The sequence below is a fragment of the Podarcis vaucheri genome, assembly GCF_965113315.1.
Source record: "Podarcis vaucheri genome assembly, chromosome: 15".
Lineage (NCBI taxonomy): Eukaryota > Metazoa > Chordata > Lepidosauria > Squamata > Lacertidae > Podarcis > Podarcis vaucheri.
In genome coordinates, this window is record NC_138753.1 from 39,478,025 (window position 1) to 39,499,986 (window position 21,962).

Below are 21,962 nucleotides of genomic sequence, written 5' to 3' on the forward strand. Positions count from 1 at the left end.
CATGGCTTCCAGTTTCCATGAATCAGAGGTCCTGCCACTATAGGAGGCAGCACATACACATGCTAATGAGTGTATGCACTGCATGTTCAATCCATACTCAAGGAAAATGGAGGGCATGGATCATGCATTTGGATGTGCCAGTATGCAGTAGAGACTTCCATATTACAATTTGTCCATATCCTTGAGCAGATTTGTTCAAGATTTGCCCAGAGCTGAATGCAGTACTCCAGATGAGATCTGGCCAATTCAGGAGAAAGCAGAGCTATTGCACCCTAAAATGCACTCATCATTTGCAGCAGCCATATCACACGTTTTGCCCAGTATCTCTATAATAGTATTTGTCTGAAATACTCCAGTTAAACCTAATCACAGTTCTGCACATTTCTGCTATGTCACACACATTAACAAAAAAGGGACAAAAAATTCTTCTCATCTATTTTTACAGCTTTTGGGGGCTGTCGTGCTCAGAACTGACTTCTGCACTGAGAGTGGTTTGATCAATTCTTCATTTTTCTTTGTGCACCATCAAAGTTTGATTCAGCCTTCCCTTATTCAGGCAATGGATTGAACAAATCTGTAATGTAAACCACTTTGAGTAAAGTGATTAATAAATATAAATCATCATCATTAAAATAATGGAAAATTGTTCTCCATAGTAGGGCAGAGCAAGTCCCTAAAGCAGAGCTTTCCAAACTGTGTTGGGACACATTAGTAGTGTGTTGGCTGCAGTGTGTAGGTATGTCACGTGAACACTCCCTGCACTCCTCCCGGGGCTGGAAAGGGATTAGTATAACCTCCGGTTTGCTAGTAAAACTGAATTACTGTGTCACTAAATGATGCATGTCTAAAAAGTGTTTCACCAACCTGAAAAGTTTGGAAAGCTCTGAACTAAGGAATAGTAATGAAGGGGATGCAGGTGGTGCTGTGGTCTAAACCACTGAGCCTCTTGGGCTTGCCGATCAGGAGGTCGGCGGTTCAAATCCCCGCAGTGGGGCGAGCTTCAGTTGCTCGGTCCCAGCTCCTGCCAACCTAGCAGTTTGAAAGCACCCCAAAAAGTGCAAGTAGATAAGTAGGTACTGCTCCGGTGGGAAGGTAATCAGCATTTCTGTGCGCTGCTCTGGTTTCGGTGTTCGGTTGCACCAAAAGCAGCTTAATCGTGCTGGCTACATGACCTGGAAAAACTGTCTGCAGAGCAGACAAACACCATCTCTCTCGGCCTGTAAAGCGAGATGAGCACAGCAACCGAGTCGTTCATGACTGGGCTTAATTGTCAGGGGTCTCTTTACCATTACCTTTCAATGAATATAAGGGCTGGGTGGGGTTAGTATTTTGCTTGGGACCCATCAGTAACATATTGTTGTTCATGTTGCTTTTCTCCAGGTGGTGAGAACCTAAGTTTCCTTTGGAAATGAGAGCATGTGAGACGTCTTGGTATTATATGATAATAAGGTTTATTTGCACATATATACACAGGTGGAGCACAGGTGGAGCATCACAGCACTAAACATTGCAACAGATGCCTTATGAGTTCACTGTTCCCCAAGAGATTTCTAGGGAAACCACCAGACCTATCATGATTTTTTAGAGAAAGTAGATTTGCCCTTTGTGCCCCAATCTACCCCAGTTACAACCATCCCACCTGCTTTCTTTGTTCACACATGTGCAGCTTACTGGTGATCTTCACATGGCCCTCCCTGGAGGCCTTCAGTGTGGTCCACGCAGTGCCCATGCCAGCCCTGCCACCAAATTCATTCTTGCAAAATTCCAAGGAGAGGAAAAGCACTTTGCAAGTGATAAGTCTTGGTTGTCTTTACCTCTGCATAATGTTGGCTTTCCTGCCTTCCACAATGGGCACCATGCACTATTAGCCAGATCCAACAGTGGAGGAAAGGATGAGGGAGATCATTGATAGATATTTATTTGCATCAGCAACAAGCCATTGCAATTTGTGTGCAAAGTACATACATATGTAAGACAATAAAGCAGATGAAATTGTCAGACTAAGTTAAAAATTATACGTTTTAAAACTAAAGGCGCATATTGTGGCATTTATTTTAACGACAGTTGCTGGAAATGCGGTGGTGTTTGCCATCACCTGCATACCTTGATCCACAAGAGAAAACAGATGGAGAGTGTGGGTCTGAATGAGCCCAGGCCCCACCCACCACCAGCTGGAACATGGTACCTGATCACCAAACCTTGGGGCCAAATTCCTTCTTACCCCTGCCTTACACAGACCAAATTAATAAATACCACAGTAGGAGCAGGTTGGGGAAATGTATCTGTATGATGTATCTGTATGATGTATTTGTATGCCACTGTTTTATCAACAAATGATGCACTCAGAGCTGCTCACAATAGCATTAAAAAACAAAACACTGCAAACACTGTAATATCAAATGCAATAGCATATAAAGCAAACAACAACACCAAATTCATCAAAACAATCGATACAGTTCAACAAAGTCATAGGCTTCCTAAAATGCTGTCTTCTTCCAGAAAAGACCAGCCAGCCAGCATTCTCCATTGCAAGAAACAAAACCTGACTACCCAACCAGAGCCACTAGGATAATTTCTGGCAGTTCTACCAGTTCATCCAGTTTGGCAGACTGTCAACAGGCATTAACAGCCAAGAATCATGGGGCTAAAAGGGGCTCTGAGTTTGAAGTCAGCCGGCTCATCAATCCCTAATCTCACTTCAATATCTGTTTGAAAATCATTGCAGGAGACCTAACCTTTGACACACCACCAACAACATATTGCACTGTTGAAAGGGAATCGTGGAAATAGCACACAAAATTCAACATCTGGAGGAGAAGACCAGAGATACTGGCCCCCAAATGAAACTATTCCCAAAGTGCCCCCACCCTGATCCTACTGTAATCCACTGAGCAATCACCTCCTTTTGCAATCAGGTTCCTTGCCTTAGGTTGCAATGTCCAGATGCACTGTTCAAAGCCACCATCCAAAATTCCTAGGCCTGGTAATAAGCTTTGAGGGACACTAATCTTTTGCAATCAAATGCTATTGTTAAGGGAACTGGGCAAGATCATTTCATGACTCAGAGGAAATGGTGAGCTTCTTTCTCAGAACGTTCCCCCCACCATCTCATCCTTTCTGCTACGGACCATGCTTTTCTCATAGGCCATTTAAATCCACATTATTCTCCTTGCACCCATTTCCTATCCTATGAACACAGACAAATTCCCTTACTTGCCAGAAACTTTTATAAGGCTTGGTTATATTTGCAAGGTTTTCTCCGGATTTTAAGTGCTGCAAAACGGAGTCTTTGTTTTTTCTTCAGTTGTTCTGTCCGTTTCATCTCTGAAAAGCTACGTAGTGATACTCCTTGATGCGTTCCATTGTGGAAGCGATGTAGCAGTCAAAATAGAACATTCCTCCCTAACGCCCATCTCAACTGGACTTTTAACCCAGGAAACCAGTGGTTTATTGAGAACCAGTCCAAGTTACAGTTTATAGCTCAGTGATAGAGTACATGATTTGTGTTCAGGTAGCCCTGGGTTCTTCGGTTCCTGGCATTTCTACTTAAGAAGAACCCGGGAAATGGTACTGGGAAGGACCTCACTGTCCCTAAGATCTTGGAGTGTGGTGCCTTCCAGATTTTGTGCAACTACAACTCTCATCATCCCTGACCACTGGCCTTGTTGGCTGGGGCTGAGGAGGCAAAACCTGGAGAACACCCCATTGACTACCTCTGGAGTCTGCAATAATGGGGTAGGTGGACAAATTGTCTGATTCAGTAAAAGTTGGTCACTGTATATATGCAGTGAAATGCCCATCATAAGCTCAGTTTTGAGATAAACCACAAGAAGGGAGAATGGGGGCCTCAAAGCTGCCCATCCACAGTGAGCAGACACCTGGTCAGTCTTCCCCGCTATGATGAGATGCATTATATTTCTCTCTAAATTACAGTCATCATTTGTGAACCATAGATAGATCTAAATCATTAGATATGCATCAGCATCAATAGATACAAATTAGCACATGCAAATTCCATGCCATTTGCGTCCTTGTTTTTTGATGCATTTCCTCTGGGAGTGGCTGGGAGGTGTTCATAACTCGTCAGCCTAGCAATATTCTTTAGCAGGCTGGGGGCTGGTGTACAAATAGGACTATGCGTCCTAGAACTGTAGAGTTGGAAGGGACCACGAGGGTCATCCAGTTCAACCCCCTGCAACAGAGGAATCTTTTGTCCAATGTGGGGCTCAAACCCACAACCCTGAGATTTAGGATGCTGTACTGACTGAGCCATTCACTTTCTGGCCAAACAACCCAAATTCAGATAACAGTTAAAAATTAAGTTCTATTAAACATTCTTAAGGTACGGTTCACTCCACTAACTCGCGATTCTTCTGAAGCCAGTACAGGGCAGGTTCTTGCAGAATAGAGAGAGTGTTCAGCAACATGTAATAGAGAGGCGCCCTCAAGCTGTGAACACAGGTGTATAAGAGCCTCTCCATTTTCATCTCTGAAATGTGCAAATATAAGCCTCTGTTCCTGTGACGCTTGGAGCAGGATACTCAAGAGGAGAACGTAGCTTGCTTGCGCAAGGGTGCTTAAAAGAAAAAAAAAAAAACACTGCAAAAACAAAGCAATTAGCAGATCCTCTATGTTTATGCCTTCTGCTTCATGCTCAGGGCATCCATCTCATTATCATCAGAGACCGCAAAGCAATTATCCTCCATGTGGCTCCTTTATAATGCACTGACCCTGCCTGAAGGCTGCCTGGAGTGGGAGACCTTAGCTACATACAGCAGAGACACATGCAGCAGTATGAAGTGACAAAATCCAGACCCACTGGCAGTTCTTTTCAACTAGCTTAAAATAGACCTTTGGTTAATATATAAGAACCTCTTCTCTGCGTATTCTTTATGTATTGAATATGCAAAGAACTGTGAATCACAAATGAGGCACAGAAAGAATGAGTTGGCTAGCAGAGATTTGGTAGCTGCTTTGGGAGGGAATTGATAGCTTTCTAGTTGTTTTATTGAGGGTAATATATATGCTGTAAGTCACTCCCAATGGCCATTACCTGGAAAGGTGACCAATAAATATCTAAAATAAATAAACACGGCTCTCTTTTTATTAACCCCCTTTCTGTTAAAATTGCTCAGAGCCTATTTAGCATCTCTGCAGAGAGAGCTAAATACCTCCTGGATTAGATCTTAGATTTGGGTGGGCTAACCTCATAGAGGTCAAAGCTTTCACTGTGTACACACCATACATTTAAAGCACATTAATCCCCAAGAATCTTGGGAATGGCAGCTTACTCCTTCCACAACTTCAGTTCCCAGAACTCTTAACAAACTACCCTTCCCAGGATTCTTTGGGGGATGCATTAAATAATTGGTGTGTACTATTGTACTCCCTCATTTAATAAATCTACCTTCTAGCTGGCACACAGAAAACAAAGCTTGACTTGATTCTAGTTACCAGGCGTGTACCTAGGGGTTGGGCCCCTGCCAAGAACTACAGGCCCAGAGGGGTACAAAAACCGCACCTCTGGCTCAGAGTGGCTAGGAACCCACCCAATCCCACAGGCTGCTCCTCCACCACTCTGGGCATACACATGACATCATGTGTGTGACACAGATGTGTGACATCCCACACGTCAGGATGAGCCTGTGAGGCCCAACAAGGCCCTCTGCTGCTGCGGGGAGACATGGCAGGGCCCAGCCCCTCAAGATTGGGGGGGGGGGCTCAGCCCTATCCCCGCATACTGGGGAGCTGTCCTTAGCCCCATAGAGTTGGTGCCTATGATAGCCCAATAGTAGAGCACATGGTTCAGTCCTCAGCATCTCCAGATAGGGGCTGGGAGAGACTTCCTGTCTGAAACCCTGGAGAGCCGCTACCAATTAGTAGTGACCCTCCAGATGTTATTGGAGTCTAACTCCCATCAGCTCCAGCCAGGATGCCCATTGATCAAGGAGCATAGGAGTGGCACTCCAGCCATATCTGGAGGGTCACGGCTTCCCTGTTCCTGGTGTAAACAGTACTGAGCTGGATGGAGCTGTGGTCTGGCTTGGTGTAATGCCCCTTCTTGTCTTCCAATCCATGGGTTCTCCTGCAGTTCCATGTTTCTACCCTAATTTAACAACAAGAAACGCTTAGACAAATTTATGAAAGATAAGGCTCTCAATACCTACCCCCCTCTTGTTTACCATCTCCAGCATCTGACACAGCATGCCTCTGAAAACCAGTGGCTGGGGAACATGAGCAGGATATTCTTATGTCTTGCTCATGGGCATGTGGTTTGGCCACTTTGGGAACAGGAAACTGCACTAGATGTCTCTTTGCTCTGACCCAGCAGGGCTCTACTTACGTTTACAAGGATCTAAGCAGCAACATCTACAATTATCTTTTCTGTGAATGCCCCTGAAGCAATCAGAATTCATCCAGCATGTTTTAACGGTCGCCCTGTGGGAGGGCTGAAAGAGAGCCATCCATTCATGCCTTTGTCCTTCTGACACCCTGTACCTGCTCTAGCAAAGATATCAACACTTTTGTAAATTGTGTTCCGTGGAAAGGGAGGGATGAGTCAAAAGCAGTGGAACGTACGTCATTACGGCTGGACTGCTTCAGAAGTGAGGTGTTTATGTTGGCTGTAATCTGATTAGAATGTAGTAAGAGCAATCACACATTCCCAGAGAGGATGAAAATCAAGTTATGTTGCATCTGCAGGATGTGGGAAAGAGCTGGAAATATTAAAGGCGGCACACGGCTCTTGAAGCCTAAAGGAAAATGGGATTATTTTGTAAAGCCCTAAGATTAGCCGTGTGATTATAGCAGGTAGTATATTGGGAATTGTCAAGAGAAACTCTACTTAAAACGTGAGCCAAAGCATTTTTGTGCAAACGGCACAGCATGCAATGAACTGGAAATATAAGGTCACAGGTAGGTAGCCGTGTTGGCCTGCTGTAGTTGAAACAAAATTTTAAAAAATTCCTTCCAATAGCATCTTAGAGACCAACTAAGTTTGTTACTGGTATGAGCTTTCGTGTGCATTGGTATCTGAAAAAGTGTGCATGCACATGAAAGCTCATATCAATAACAAACTTAGTTGGTCTCTAAGGTGCTACCGGAAGGAATTTTTATTTATTTGGAAATATAAGGGTTCAAGGGCCTATAGAAAATAGAATCACAGATTTGTAGGGTTGGAAGAGACCCTGGGGTCACCTAGTCCAATAGCCTGAGGAGAATTCAGTATTCTCAGTTGCCACAGAATGCCGTGTGACTGTTTGGGAAGGGTAAGGAAATGGGGGAGAGGGAATTGGATGGAAGAGGGCCTGGCTGACTCTAAACGGGAGCACTTCACATTGCAGAGTCTCATCTGCCATCACCATCATGTGTGTATCTAGTAATAGATCATTGTATATACTAATAATGGCCTCAAAACAGCACCTAAAGAATTATCCCCTCCCCAAAAAAGGTCTCCCCTCCCTCACAACAGTCCAATGAAGACTGAACATTCTCAAAAATGAAGAAGCAGGGATGAAATGGAATATTCTGGAAAATGGTATGCCCGGCTGGCTGGCAGCCTGAACAGAACCACTCCATATTGCAACATCTCATTGCAGATTCTGTCTGTGTGTATGTTTGTGTGTGTGCATGCACACATGTGTATGAAAGAGGGAGAGATGGAAAAATAATTGGGTGCTTTTAGGGTCTTCTCTAGGAGAACCTTTCTCCTACAGAGACGGCAGACTTTTTGCTCGCTCTTCCAGTTCGTAAGACTGAGCTTTGGTGGGCTAGAGAGTGCAAATCTTATGAGCTAAGAACAACTAATCCCCCCCACCAACTAACTGCCATGGATCCTCCTCCAAGTCCAGCATGTCAGAGCATTACGCTGACCGCTACACAGTTATTGGTGGGCATGATCTTCTGCTTGAAGGTGAACACCTCTTTCAATCCGCTTCGGAAGCGATCGTGCAGCCAGGCATAGAGGAAGGGGTTGCAGCAGGAGGAGCTCATGGCAAACCAGTGGCAGAGCAGCTGGATCAGAAGGAAGTAGTCCTTGTTGATGAGGTTGATGTCAATGTCACGGAGGACGTTGAAGACGTGGATGGGGAGCCAGCAGATGGCAAAGGCGGCCACCACCAGCACAAGCAGGCGGAAGATCTTCCTCTTCCGCAGGCGGTCGAACTCCGCCTGGTTCTGCGTCGGGTGGCCAGGCACAACGCGGTTCTTCAGCTTAATGGTGATGCAGATGTATGAGAGGGAGACGGCCGAGAGGGGGAGGATGTAGGTGATGATCAAGGTGCTGTAGGCATAGACCAGGTGCTCTTTCCCCTCTTCCATCCAGAACTCCTCGCAGATGGCAAAGCCTTCCTTCTGGAACTCCACATGGTAGGTGTGGGCAATAGCGGGGGCCACCAAGGCACCCGAGAGCAGCCAGATCCCACCGATGATGTACACGCAGGTAGTAAAGGAAATGCGCTTCTTAAGGAGGTGCACGGTGGTGTAGTACCTAGGGAAGAGACGAGAGGAAAGACAGTGACATCCCTCCTGCTGCTTTCTCTTACGAAAGCCCTCCGGATATCACTGGACTCCCATCAACCTCAGCCAAGCACAGCCAAAGGACAGGGAGGATGGGAGTTGGAGTATAGCAATTTAGCGCTTCTGCGCATGCGCAACCGGCAAAACCTGGAAGTAACCCGTTCCAGTACTTCCGGGTTTCAGCGGTCCGTAACCCGAGGTATGACTGTATATGAATGAAACTGCCTTATCCTGAGTCAGTTCATTGGTCCATCTAGTTGTGTACTGTCTTCTGGCAGCAAGTATCCAGGGTTTGGGGCATGGGTCTTTCCCACTCCTACCTGGACCCTCTGGGGACTTAACCAGGGATCTTCTACCTGCAAAGCAGATTCACCGCCACTGAGCTATGCCCCCCAGCTCCAATGGGAGAGAGGATAGCTCCTTATGGTTAAGGATACTTAAGATCAGTGGCCAACAGCTGCAACCTCAAACCAGAGGGAGCCTGCCTACAAGAGAGCAGCCTGGCTTCCCTTGCAAAGTCTCCTGTTTTAATTCTTTTACAGTGGTACTTCGGGTTAAGAACTTAATTCGTTCTGGGGGGTCTGTTCTTAACCTGAAACTGTTCTTAACCTGAAGCACCACTTCATCTAATGGGGCCTCCTGCTGCCACCACACAATTTCTGTTCTCATCCTGAAGCAAAGTTCTTAACCTGAGGTACTATTTCTGGGTTTGTGGAGTCTGTAACCTTAAGCGTCTGTAACCTGAGGTACCACTGTAATGGGATTGTTTTAATTTTGCATTTTATATATGCATCTTTTTAAATCTCAATGGGATTGATGCTTACAATTGAACATTTATGTAACTGGTTTTTATATTTTGTAAACTGCTTAGAAGCCTGTTTTGGCATATATTACTGATTTATTGGGTCTGTTTTATAGATTATTGTATGGCTTTTATTGTAGCGTTCTTTTTTTCCTGGTTTTAAGGTATGCTTTCTGCTCTTAAAATTTTGTAAGTTTCTTGGAGACTCCTTATATGTCAAGCCACTAATAAACTGAATAAATAATGCTGATAATAATTAAGTGGCATAATTAATAATAATAATAATAATAATAATAATAATAATGCCGTTTTGTAAAAAGGTAGGGCAGCATGGTCTCCCTTCCTGACAAAGAATTCTCGAACGCTTGCTATCCTACCATAATCTATGCTGCTGACACAGTTCATAAGACCATCAGCCACAATGAATGATCCCTAAGGTCCCTTCCAACTCTGTAATTCTGTGTCCTATGTCTTGAGCAACTTAGAGGAAGGGTCAGAGACAAATGCAACAGTAATCTCGGGTACATTCCCTGGTTCATGCAGCATGCTCACTATGAGGAGCAAAACCCTTTACATGTCTTACACATGTCTACTTGGGAAACCATCCTACTGAGTTCAATGGGGCCTATTTTCAGGGGTGCAGTTGCATAACTATAGCTGCTGGCTGCCTTCTCCAAATAGCACTTGCACCATGTTGGACATATTTGACAGCTCTTTCTATACCATAGCTGTCAACTTGCAGATTTGAAAATAAGGGACCAGCAGCCTCGAAAATAAGGGATCAGCACCTAAAATAAGGGATTTTCCAAGCACAGGTATGTTCAACTTCTGAGCCCCTCCAAGCCAAAGGCAGAAAGCCCAGCCATTAGCCAAATGAAGCCTCAAGCGGTGGTTCCCACAGCACAGCAACCCGGCAAAAGGGATGCAGCAAGGGAAACCACCGTCCCCTCTCCGCTGGGAAGCGCTGAGCAAAGGTGAGTCCCCAGGCAACGCGGCCGATTTGATCGGCACAAGGCATGCAAGCTCCACCCCCCGTCATTCTTAGACTCCTTATTGGGTGAGCAACGCAGCCAAGCGACACAGTTGGAGCCTCCCTCCTCCCTGGCCGGCAGGGAGGGAGGGAGAGGAGCTGCTTGTTTTGAAACCCGGGAAATTTAAGGGACATCATCAATAAGGGACAGCAGCAGGACACAGCGCTGGGATAAGGGACTTTCCCGCCAAATAAGGGACGGTTGACAGCTATGTGCTATACTCAGATCCTGGTTGAGTTCCCCACACCCACCCATCCCTGGCACGGGCCATAAATGGTTTCTGTTTTAGAGTAACGCTGGCAATATTGCAGTTCCCCAAGAACCACCAGAAACACTAAGAGTACTAGCAAATGGCTAATGATCAGCCCCAGAAAATTCCAGGGCTGCACACAAAAGCAGCACAAGGCCCGTGTATTTAGTCAAACATACTGTTCCCCTTGCTTTGATTTCAATAATATTCCATTTCTATGCAAGTTAATTAAACAAGAAAAGACTGTCACAAGGCAAAGCTGGTGATGGAAATTACAGCCTTCCACCCCAGAAAAGCGCCAGTCCTCGGGAACAGCAATTTATTCCATCAGAAACCATGTTGCTGAATTAGGTCACGTGGGAAAGTAGGTATTGTAGGGGAATGAAGTAACACAGACTTTTATTTCCATTCAGCGGGAAGACTGGTGTTGCACAGAAGGGTTCCTACCAGCCTCTCCAGAAACTCACCAACCAGCCAGAACACTCCTTTAGATCTGACTTTTCCAGATGTGTTCCCCCCCCGCCTCCTATGAAGTGTGCTAAAGCTTGGGCTTTGAGAAATAAAGTCAAAATGTTCCTTGAAGCCCTTTGCAACTTCAAGGAGCTCAGTGAGAGGGAAGAAGAAAAGCGTCCCTGTATCTGCCTGTGTCAGGTGGAGCCCAGGCTTCTTGACCTCAGGGAACCTTTTTACACATGCACCCATCTGCCTAAGAACACTTATGTGTTGCAGAGCATTCCTTGGTGCAATTGAGGGCGCAATCTCCATGCACTCCAGGCCTATTGGGCTTAGCTGTCCCCTGGCGCAGACTTTGCATGCACCATGCTGAGAATGGGGCTACAGCTCAGTGCTGGAGGGCTGGCTTCGCCCTCTAAGGCCCAGAGCAAGTGCACCCAGCTTCCCCAAACACACACACACCTGCATGTATGTGTTCCGTAGTGGCACCCTGGCTATAGAATAGCTTCTCCAAAGATGCTTGCCTGTGGTGCCTGGTCTTTTCAGTGCCAGGCGAAGACACTTTTATTCACACAGGCTCTTTAATCGTGTTTTAAAATAATCTCGGGCTGTTGTAACCTACAATTCTCAGAGTGTTTGAACTGTCTATCCCTTTTCTTGGGGAACCATGGGAATTGTAGTTCTTTGTGGGGAACAGGGATCTCCCAAGAACTCTCGGTAGCTTTAGCAAACCACAGTCCCCAGAATTCTTAGGGGGAGCCATGGCTCTTAAAGGGGCATCACCTAGACAGCATCTTAGAAAGCAGAGACATGACCTTGCCAACAAAGGTCCGTATAGTAAAAGCTATGGTTTTCCCAGTAGTGATGTATGGAAGTGAGAGCTGGACCATAAAGAAGGCTGATCGCTGAAGAAATGATGCTTTTGAATTCTGGTGCTGGAGGAGACTCTTGAGAGTCCCATGGACTGCAAGAAGATCAAACCGATCCATTCTGAAGGAAATCAGCCCTGAGTGCTCACTGGAAGGACAGATCGTGAAGCTGAGGCTCCAAGACTTTGGCCACCTCATGAGAAGAGAAGACTCCCTGGAAAAGACCCTGATGTTGGGAAAGATGGAGGGCACAAGGAGAAGGGGACGACAGAGGATGAGATGGTTGGACAGTGTTCTCGAAGCTACCAGCATGAGTTTGACCAAACTGTGGGAGGCAGTGGAAGACAGGAGTGCCTGGCGTGCTCTGGTCCATGGGGTCACGAAGAGTCAGACACGACTAAACGACTAGACAACAACAACAACAATGCTTTAAGTGTACTGTTTGGACGAGACCACAAAGAGTCACTGCCAGTCAGTGTAGACAGCACTGAGCTGGGTGGACCAGTGGTCCATAAAAGGCAGCTTCCTATATTACCATTGCCTACTAGATTTATGTTGCCATGGAAACATCCTATCAGAAAGATATCCATGCCCCCCCGTTAGCTTTTACATCACTGTCCTGCTTTTCAAAGAGAAAAGCTACATTCAGCCACCTGAACAATTTGTTTCTCTGCAGCAAATAAACTATCATAACATTAACCAGAGGTTGGAAATTATACCCAGCAGTGCAAAAATACCCCAAAGCCCTAGCAGGCAAAGACTTCCTTCTTTGATTGCTGAGAAAACTCAGTGGCAGCTCAAATAGGCACCATTCTCTGGTCTTACCCTGTTGGCTCAACTAGACCCACCTGGGGAGAAGAGTGGGGACGAAATTAGCTTCTTCGCCTACTTGGCTCATCACAAGTTAGAAACATGATGAGAGCCTGATGGTCCTGCAGTGGGAAAGGGCAACTGTGAGGTACTGAGGGAAGATGGTTCACAAAGTGGGAACGGCAAGCAGCCAGCGATGTCTTTGTGGTTTGGTCCCAAATTGGAAAGACAGGAGAAAGTACCCACTTAATGTCTGCTGCCCTATAACGTCCCTTGGGTTGGTCAAGTTAAATCAGTAGGGCATCTGCGGAGCACAAAACCCAGGAAAGAGATGGGCTCGTTTGCAATCATCTTGATATAAGGGCCAGTTTCTGTGAGGAGCTGCAGCTCAGGGGTTACAGTGCAGGCTTCACACGGTTGCAGAAGGTCCCAGGCAGGGCCAGCCCAACTATGAGGTGGATTGAGACAGCTGCTTCAGGCAATGGAACCCTGTGTGGCTGCTCTTGGCACCGCCACAGGAGGAGTGAGGAGAAGCAGCAGCAGTGGTGGCTTCCAGCGAGATCTCACAGAGCTCATGTGAGATTTCGTGAGAGTTACACAGGGAGATCTCGCCGAAAGTCACTGCCATGTGACCCTGGTAAGTGAGGCTTTGGCAGGCGGGCAGCAGGGGCACAGCACCTTCCTGTTTCGCCTCAGGTGGCAGAATGGGATGGTATGGCCCTGGTCCCACATTTGCAAGTAAGGCTATGAAAAGCTCCCACCTGAAACCTTGGGGAGCCTCTGCCACTTTGTGTAGAGCTCATTTCCCCATCGTGTTGAGAAAAGGCTCAGCTGGATTTCCTCCCGAAGGTAATTACATCTCTTTAATGAAAAGATGAGTTTAAGATGCAACCCACTGGGCTGCAACAAAAGTGCAGAACGTTGATGGAAAACATTTGTGATTGATGACGAACAGCCTTCTGTCAAAGCAGTGGCTGAATGTGAGTCCTTCTGAAAAGTACTATTGCATGGGTAGGCAAACTAAGGCCTGGGGACCGGATCCAGCCCAATTGCCTTCTAAATCCGGTCTGTGGACGGTCCAGGAATCAGCATGTTTTTACATGAGTAGAATGTGTGCTTTTACAGTGGTACCTCAGGCTACATACGCTTCAGAAATAGTGCTTCAGGTTAAGAACTTTGCTTCAAGATGAGAACAGAAATTGTGCTCTGGCAGCGCGGCGGCAGCAGGAGGCCCCATTAGCTAAAGTGGTGCTTCAGCTTAAGAACAGTTTCAGGTTAAGTACAGACCTCCGGAACGAATTAAGTACTTAACCTGAGGTACCACTGTATTTAAAATGCATCTCTGGGTTATTTGTGGGGCATAGGAATTCGTTCATTTATTTATTTTTAAAAATATAGTCCAGCCCCCCACGAGGTCTGAGGGACAGTGGACCAGCCCCCTGCTGAAAAAGTTTGCTGACCCCTGACCTGGAGCAATCTGGAGCTATCAATAGACGTGGTGGTCTGGCAGCAAGGATGGGAATGGGGATAGGGGATCCAAATCTGGATGAATCATTCAGGAAGCAGTTACCTGTCCACTGCGATAGCCGTGAGGGTGAAGACGGACACATATACCGTCATGGGCTGCATCAGGAACACAAAATAGCACAAGAACTTCCCAAAGACCCATCCCTGGGGGTTGAAGGCATATGCTAGAGTGAAAGGGACACAGGTTGCACACATCAGCATGTCAGAAAAGGCCAGGTTTCCAATGAAGAAGTTGGTGACATTATGCATCTTCTTAGTCTTACAGATAACGTGGAGGAGGAGATAGTTCCCAAAAATGCCCACCAGCACAACCAAAGTGTAGCAGGGGATGATCAGAGGCTTGAAAGACTGGATCATCTGCACGCCGGTAAACTGAGAAGTGGAATTGGAGCCGTTTCTGAGCTCAACCTCATAGGTGCTGCCGTTGGACAGGCCATGGTCCCAGCGACCAGCGGATTCCATCAGTTGGTAGCAACCAGGGACTGCACTTAAAAACACAAGGAGGATGGAACTGCAGTGAAGCAAGTCTTCTGAAGTTGGCTTTGGGGCCACCCTGTGTGCACAGGGCCCTGGATGACTGACTCCTTTATTTTGTTCAGGGATGAAAGGCTGATGTATCTATTGCACAAAAGGAATACTGGGTTTAGCTTGCCTGGTGCCAGAAGACATCTTCTATTTCTCATGCAAATCTGTATTCACAGGCTACCCTTTGAAGAGCTTACTTCTGCAGCAATCACAGCTTGCAGGGCAGGATGAAATGCTTTCAAGTTTGACTCACTTACACCCATTAAGCTATAATATATCCTCCCCCACTTTGATGCCTTTTCATTTTCTTCTGGGTTGCCTCCATTGCTTCTTCATTATTTGGCTCTTGTGTTCCAAAATTGCAGCATTGCTACTACTTTTCAGGGGAATGACTGGTTCCACTGGTGTCTGAGAGATAAGATAGGGAAGGAAGCGGGGGGAAAGGAGGTTTAGAATGACAAGGAATCAGGTAAACAGCTTTCCCCTAAAGACAAGCAAACTTGAAAATATGCTAAAAGGCATGACAAGCCCAGAGAGATGTTAGATGGAGAGCTTCAGAATTTTGCCACAAAGCAATTGCAGTTTGGTAGGAAACATCCCACTGTGAAGTAGGGGTGTGTAAATCTGTCCATTTCAGTTTACCATTTTTCAAACCATAAGTTCAGTTCTCTACATTTCGACATCAGTTTGTGATTTTAAAAGAAAGTCTGGTGAAAATTCAACAGCATTGTACTGAAAATTTATCCCAGTATGCACATTTTTGCAAAGCAATTTCCCCCAGTAGAATGCATTTTGCGTGTTATTTTCATGGATATACTGTATGCATTTATATGCACACGTTACCCTAGTATATGCACACATTACTTGCTTGGAGAAATGCACTGCAGCTATTGTTTGGAAAGCGCTAATCAGGTATGCTCTCCTTTAAATGCAAATGGAATTAAATTTCTCTCCCATCCCTAAAGTGGAGGCAGCTCTCTGAGAGCTCTCAAGGCAAAACAGCAGCGAAAATAACCGTTAACTTTTATTACGGTGTAACTTTTTTTATTTTGTCAAGTAGCGCTAGGTGAACGTTCCGTCAACCCAAAGATTTCTGCTTATATAGTGGAACTTTCCCAGCACCCCACTAAATCTGTTCTAAGGGTTTCCCCAACCACTTGGAGCAGAGTTGGGGAGGATATAAGGTGTATGTGAGGGGAGGAGAGAGGTGAAGCCCACCGTGCAAGCAGAAATCCTTGCGCAAATGGCACAGGTTAGTTGAACATTACCCAAAGGCTCAGCTATGAAGCACACAGGGTCCCTTTTCTATGAGTTGCTATCTTTCAGATCTGTTTCCCAGCGTTAAGGATAAAATTTGATAGGTAGATAAAGGGACTAGATGCGAGGCAATAAAGTGAAGCTGAATCTAAGACAGAGATACTGCTGGTGGGCATATGAGCATAAAAAGCTGCCTACACAAAAGTGAGACCCATCTAGTTCAGTACTATCTGCACGAATTGCCAGGGCCAGCCCTATAATGAGGCAAAGTGAGGCAGCTGCCTCGGACAGCAGGTGCTGAGAGACAGTGCCATGTGGCCTCCCCTGTACCTACTATGCTAGCCTGCTGCCCTCCAGCACAATGAAAGGTATTTTCCTTTCACCAGTACTGGGGTAAAATACAACTGTCAATCTGTATGTGCCTTTGGGAAGGGCGCCATTGTGGCCTTTGCCTCAGGCAGCAAAACATTTTGAGCCAGCCCTGCCCATTGCCCACAAGTCTTCAGGGTTTCAGACAAGTGATGCCAGAGCCTGGCATGCTACTGATGTGTTCTGCTACTGGGCCATGGCCCTTCCCCAGTTTGTCTGCCCCTGAGTAGTGTTCACAGTTTGGCAGTGCTCATAGATTCAGCTTGTTCACAAGAGAGCCCAGCAACAGGGAGCCCCTTTCATGAGAGCTATCCATGCTCTGGTATCCTCCAAATTAGACTACTACAATGAGTCCTATGTGAGACTGCCTTTGAAGACTGCTTGGTAGCTGCCAATTAGGACCACCTACATTGGGTGTTCGAAAGCATGCCGGCTCCCTTGGCCCATAAACCCCATCCATCTGGGACATGGGTGGTGCTGTGGGTTAAACCACAGAGCCTAGGACTTGTTGATCAGAAGGTTGGCGGTTCGAATCCCCGTGACGGGGTGAGCTCCTGTTGCTCGGTCCCTGCTCCTGCCAACCTAGCAGTTCAAAAGCACGTCAAAGTGCAAGTAGATAAATAGGTACTGTTCCGGCAGGAAGGTAAATGGCGTTTCCGTGTGTTGCTCTGGTTCGCCAGAAGTGGCTTAGTCCTGCTGTCCACAAGACCCGGAAGGTGTACGCCGGCTCCCTTGGCCAATAAAGCGAGATGAGCACCGCAACCCCAGAGTCGTCCACGACTGGACCTAATGGTCAGGGGTCCCTTTATCTTTTACACTGGGTGTATCTGTCCAACATTTAAATGGTTAAACAAACTCCTATCTATTGAATGGGAGGCACAGTGGTCCCTGCATTGCATAGCAATGAATGCATGTAAAATACACAAATACTTTGGGGAAAGGAGCACAGATCAATGAATCAGACAGAAAGTAAGGGCTAGTAAACAGAGTGCTTTCCCTCTTACCACGCTGCACTTTACTACTCCACCTGTGAATAAAATAAAACAGATAGAGAAAAGCCTTTCTGCATCTCTCATAACTCTAGGACTCACAGACATTTAATGAAACTGAATGCTGGAAGATCCAGGACAGACCAAAGAAAGCAATTCTTCATATAGTGCACAGTTAAACTATGGAGTTCGCTGGGAAGAGGAATCAACTGTTAAACCACTCCAAAAATTGTAGCCAGGGGCATTGACTTGCCCCCACATTGAGGGGGTGCAGTGTCTCCTGACATCGTATGCACAACATCATGCACCAGGTGGGGCGGGGAATGCCATGGGGGCTGTTGCCCCAGGCATGCAATCTGGGGGCAGCGTGAACCAGGAGCTCCCCACAGGTTCATTCATTTCAGTGAGTCTGCTTTGAGTAGAACTTAGTTGGATATAACTCTTAGTGTCCAGCAGGAAGGCATCTGCCTTTTATGGGCACATTTACAAAACCTTTAGCTGTTTTATCACTACAGTACTTTAACTAGAGCTGTATGGCATGTTAAGGGAAGGGTGGGGAATGTCGTGTTCCTCCTGGGGTAGTAGTTTGACCACCTGTGACCCCCACCCTGCACACAGCTCTCACCTGTGGCTCCTAGAAGCTGCCAGCATGTGACAATGGCCACACCCCAGGAACAGATTCAACTGGCCGGCTAAACCAGGTGAGGGTAGCCGATGGGTCTCAAACCCTCAGTGAGTGAAGGACTTCTCCTGTAGGTGAAGAAAGGCTCTGGCGGACTGAGCAAACGTGACTGAGATTAAGTCCAATGGTCAAGAAGGCGTTTACTATGCATGGTTTAGAGCCGGGGTCAGCAACCTTTTTCAGCCATGGGCCAGTCCACCGTCCCTCAGACCTCGTGGGGGGCCAAACTATATTTGGGGGGGATGAATGAATTCCTATGCCCCACAAATAACCCAGAGATGCATTTTAAATAAAAGGACACATTCTACTCATGTGAAAACACACCGATTCCCAGACCGTCCACGGGCCAGATTGAGAAGGCGATTGGGCCGCATCCGGCCCCTGGGCCTTAGTTTGCCTACCCCTGCTGTAGAGGGAAGTGAAGGGCAGATGGGGCCCATCAGCCTGGGAAGGTAGCTCATCTAGGAGAAGGAAAATTCTGATCCTAAACCTCTACCGCCTTGTGGCTATACTCATTCATGGGAATAGCTCCACCACTGCTGCCTTGCAGCACATCTTTGGGTGAAGAAAATGCTATGCAGAAAACCCCACACAAATTCAGAGTCCCTAAAGATGATTGGATGGCATCTTGTATGCCTCCTTCCAGCAGCTCCTGCAGCCAAGCTGGTGCCAAACCTATTGCTTTCCTTTCCTTTGGACCACATCAGCAAGGCTGAGAGGAGGGGTCTTCTAGTCTGGGCAACCCAAGACCTCCATACACACTCCCCAGGCTTGTACCCCAGAGAGGTCACTTTGGTGCTGCTAATGCAGCAAAAACAACATGGGGGCAGCAGTTTCGGGTTCCCTGCCTCTGCAGCCACAGCAGGCGCTGTGATTCTCCAGAGATTTGACTTCACCCCTGGTGGCACACTCCATTGTCTCTTGAGACAGATGGATGCCAGCAACATCTTTAACCGAAACAGTAACTAGGTGGGCATGCTTTACATTATTCAATATGCATACAGTTATAGAGAGCAGCCACATATGATATTGTAGCATATCCTTAATTTTGGCTTCATTTTATAAAATGGAAAACAGAATTTTGCTCTGGGCACAGAATCCTACGGAAGGCAGCTCAAAAAAATACATCTTCCTTCCACCTCATGCTGAGTTGGTACTGAATGTTGTTGCTTTCTCCCCTAATAAATGTCATGAAAATCTTTTCAGAACGGAAGCACTATGAGCTACAGGAGGTTCTTCAGAAAACATTTCCGAAAGAACATTAAATATTTTCCCAGCTTGATCCTGAACAAGGTTATCAGAAGCAAGCTTTGTTGAGTTTAATGTGCTTACAGTGCCATCTCAGACTTCTTTACTCAGAAGTAAGCCCTTTCGGTTTCAATGGGACAACGCTTGTCCTTAGTAAGGGTGCGTGCCTATGATTGCAGCATTAAGACCCAGAACCTTTGTTTTCCGTGGTCCATTGAGGACAAAACACATACTTTGAACCTCTATCCAAACACACACACACCACCCTAAGAAGGAACACCAAAAGACAAAAGCAGAGTACTATGAATGGAAGGAAGCAAACTCTCATTTTCAGCCCCTCCTCCCCTACAGAAGCTAGTGCTTCTACTTGCCAGAAACACTACTTCTGAACTGCATTCTTTACTTTCTGAACTTTTGGAAGACTTTTTACCAACAAGGTTTCTAAAAACAAAATGGACACTATAACCCTGCAACACCTCACCACAAAGCTTTGACATCATTTTAAGCAAGTTCCTTTAAAAAAAAAATTATTAATTGACTCCCAAACTTGAAACGAGGAGAGAAAATGAAAATAAAGAGGGGATGCTCTTATTGCCTGGGATCAATTTGGCATGCATATGTTGCAAATAGGAAACCATGCAGTTTTTTCTTTCTTTCTACTGACCTGAACAAGCAGAGCCAAGTGAGGATAAGAAGACAAGCTAAGGATTCCTAGCACACAGGGTCTGTGCAAGAGAAAGTGTGTGCAAGCAAGAGAGAGAAAACGTTCAGGCTTTATCCCTCCTATGTTCCAAATGTGTACTGTACTCTCTTCGCTTGGTGGATTCAGGTCTAAGCAAGCTTTCGGTTCACCAGCCCCCTCTGCTGGTTCCTCTCTCTTCTTTCTCTCTACAGTTTTTCTAATACGTAATGGCATTCTAATCTCAGAAAATCATAGAATGGTGGAGCTCGAAGGGATTTTGAGGGTCATCTAGTCCAACCACCGACAATGCAGGGGAATCTCAACCAAAGCATCCATGGCAGATGTTCATCCAACTTCTGCTTCAAAGCCTCCAAGAGGGTTCTCCCTGCTGTTTAGTCGGAATCTTCTGTCTTGTAACTTGAAGCCATTGGTTCAGGTCCTGACCTCCAGAGCAGGAGAAAACAAGCTTGCTCCATCTTCCTTGTGACAGCCCTTTAGATGTTTGAAGATGTCTATCATCTCTAAATCAAGACGATGCACAGGTGGAGAATGGATGGCTATCAGGTGCTTACCTGTCACCCAAGCCTGTCCTATTTCCACTTGTTCCTGGTCTCCCACTAAGTTAAAATGCAAGCAATAACTGGCAGCAGAATCACTGCCTGTGTCGTTTGTGTGTGTGTGCTGAACTACTGTTTATTTCTTTTAATTAGAAAAGAAATTACTGTTTTTATTTCTTTTAATTAGAAAAGAAATTACTGTTTTTATTTCTTTTAATTAGAAAAATATCCTTCCTTTTCTAAGGTTCCAAGGATGATGCCAGGCAGGTGTTGAGCAGGTCATCAAATCAGGAGGTCTGAGGACTTATTTGATTGCAGTCCTCTTTATTCAGCAATCCGACCATCTTCTTCTTTGGCGATCACTCGTAGCCGAGTAAGATTGTCTTCCGTGAATATGGTCTTAATGGTGCATGTGTCCGTAAGTGACTGTGGAGGCCAGTTCTGGATCCACACGTCCTCCCACAGTGGGGACATAGGTTTCCGAGCAGGAGTTGATCCCGTGCCTTCCTCTTAGCACATTTCTCCCTTTCATCCTGAGTTTGAGAGTCTTCAAAGTCCATGGCACCTTTGGTAAAGGCTGTGTTCTTCAATTGGAGCGCTTGTAGGCCAGTGTTTCCCCAGTGTAGGTCTGTGTTTATACTACATTTTTTTGGATTTGCCCTTTAAGACTCTTTTGTTGACCACCATTTTTAAGTTCGGAATAGAGTAGTTGCTTTAGAAGAGGCTATTCTCCAGTTGGAGCGCTCCAGCTGGAATGATCAGGTATAGATTTGCTTGCATGCTTTCCCTTAGTAAAGGTAAAGGGACCCCTGACCATTAGGTCCAGTCCTGGCCGACTCTGGGGTTGTGCCGCTCATCTCGCTTTACTGGCCGAGGGAGCCGGCGTACAGCTTCTGGGTCATGTGGCCAGCATGACTAAGCCGCTTCTGGCGAACCAGAGCAGCACACAGAAACGCTGTTTTCCCTTAGTAGATCTGCACAATAAAAGATCTTGTCCAAATTGAGGATCCTGACTGCAACCTTTCTTGCAAGGCACTTTATTTGTAGTATTTATTTGTTCATTAAAATATAACCTGCCTTTTAGGATAGTTGCCCTCTAGGTGGCTTCTATGTACTATTTTTCAACCCCACCCCCACCCTATCCCCCTATAAAAGCAGCCATAATAAGAAATACTGCCCCTCTGGATTGTTAGTGTTTTGTGACAGGGATTTTACCATATACCAGAAATGTAGGTTTGCACAATTAAAACAGATTAATGTGCTTGGTGGAACAAATCTATGCTGTCCCCTAGGGAAGTGACTGGGAAATGCCCTAAAATATGTGAGATAAGCAACCAATTGATGAGATGGCATGGTATATCTGTGAAAGCAGATCAGGATGAAAGCTCATTATC

At 46.1% G+C, this 21,962-nt stretch overlaps 1 protein-coding gene and 1 long non-coding RNA gene across 2 annotated transcripts in view; one reads left to right on the top strand and one right to left on the bottom strand.

The window, feature by feature from the left end:
• The window catches only part of LOC309519637, a 57,973-nt gene that overhangs the window by 9,070 nt on the left and 26,941 nt on the right, over positions 1-21,962 (top strand). The gene's annotated exons all lie outside the window — the stretch shown is intronic.
• LOC309519531 (prolactin-releasing peptide receptor-like) lies at positions 1,463-20,104 on the bottom strand. The gene is made up of 3 exons (XM_082200640.1): positions 19,994-20,104; positions 14,303-15,192; positions 1,463-8,488 (listed from the first exon to the last, which is right to left on the bottom strand). The coding sequence occupies exons 2-3, from the start codon at positions 14,719-14,721 to the stop codon at positions 7,855-7,857; spliced, it is 1,053 nt and encodes a 350-aa protein (XP_082056766.1). The 5' UTR covers positions 14,722-15,192; positions 19,994-20,104; the 3' UTR covers positions 1,463-7,854.

Coding starts and splice junctions, on each gene's coding strand:
- LOC309519531 (XM_082200640.1), bottom strand. CDS start 14,721: ATGGAATCCGCTGGTCGCTGGGACCATGGCCTGTCCAACGGCAGCACC. Junction 8,489..14,302: donor ACGGCTATCGCAGTGGACAG/GTAACTGCTTCC, acceptor TCTCTTCCCTAG/GTACTACACCACCGTGCACC.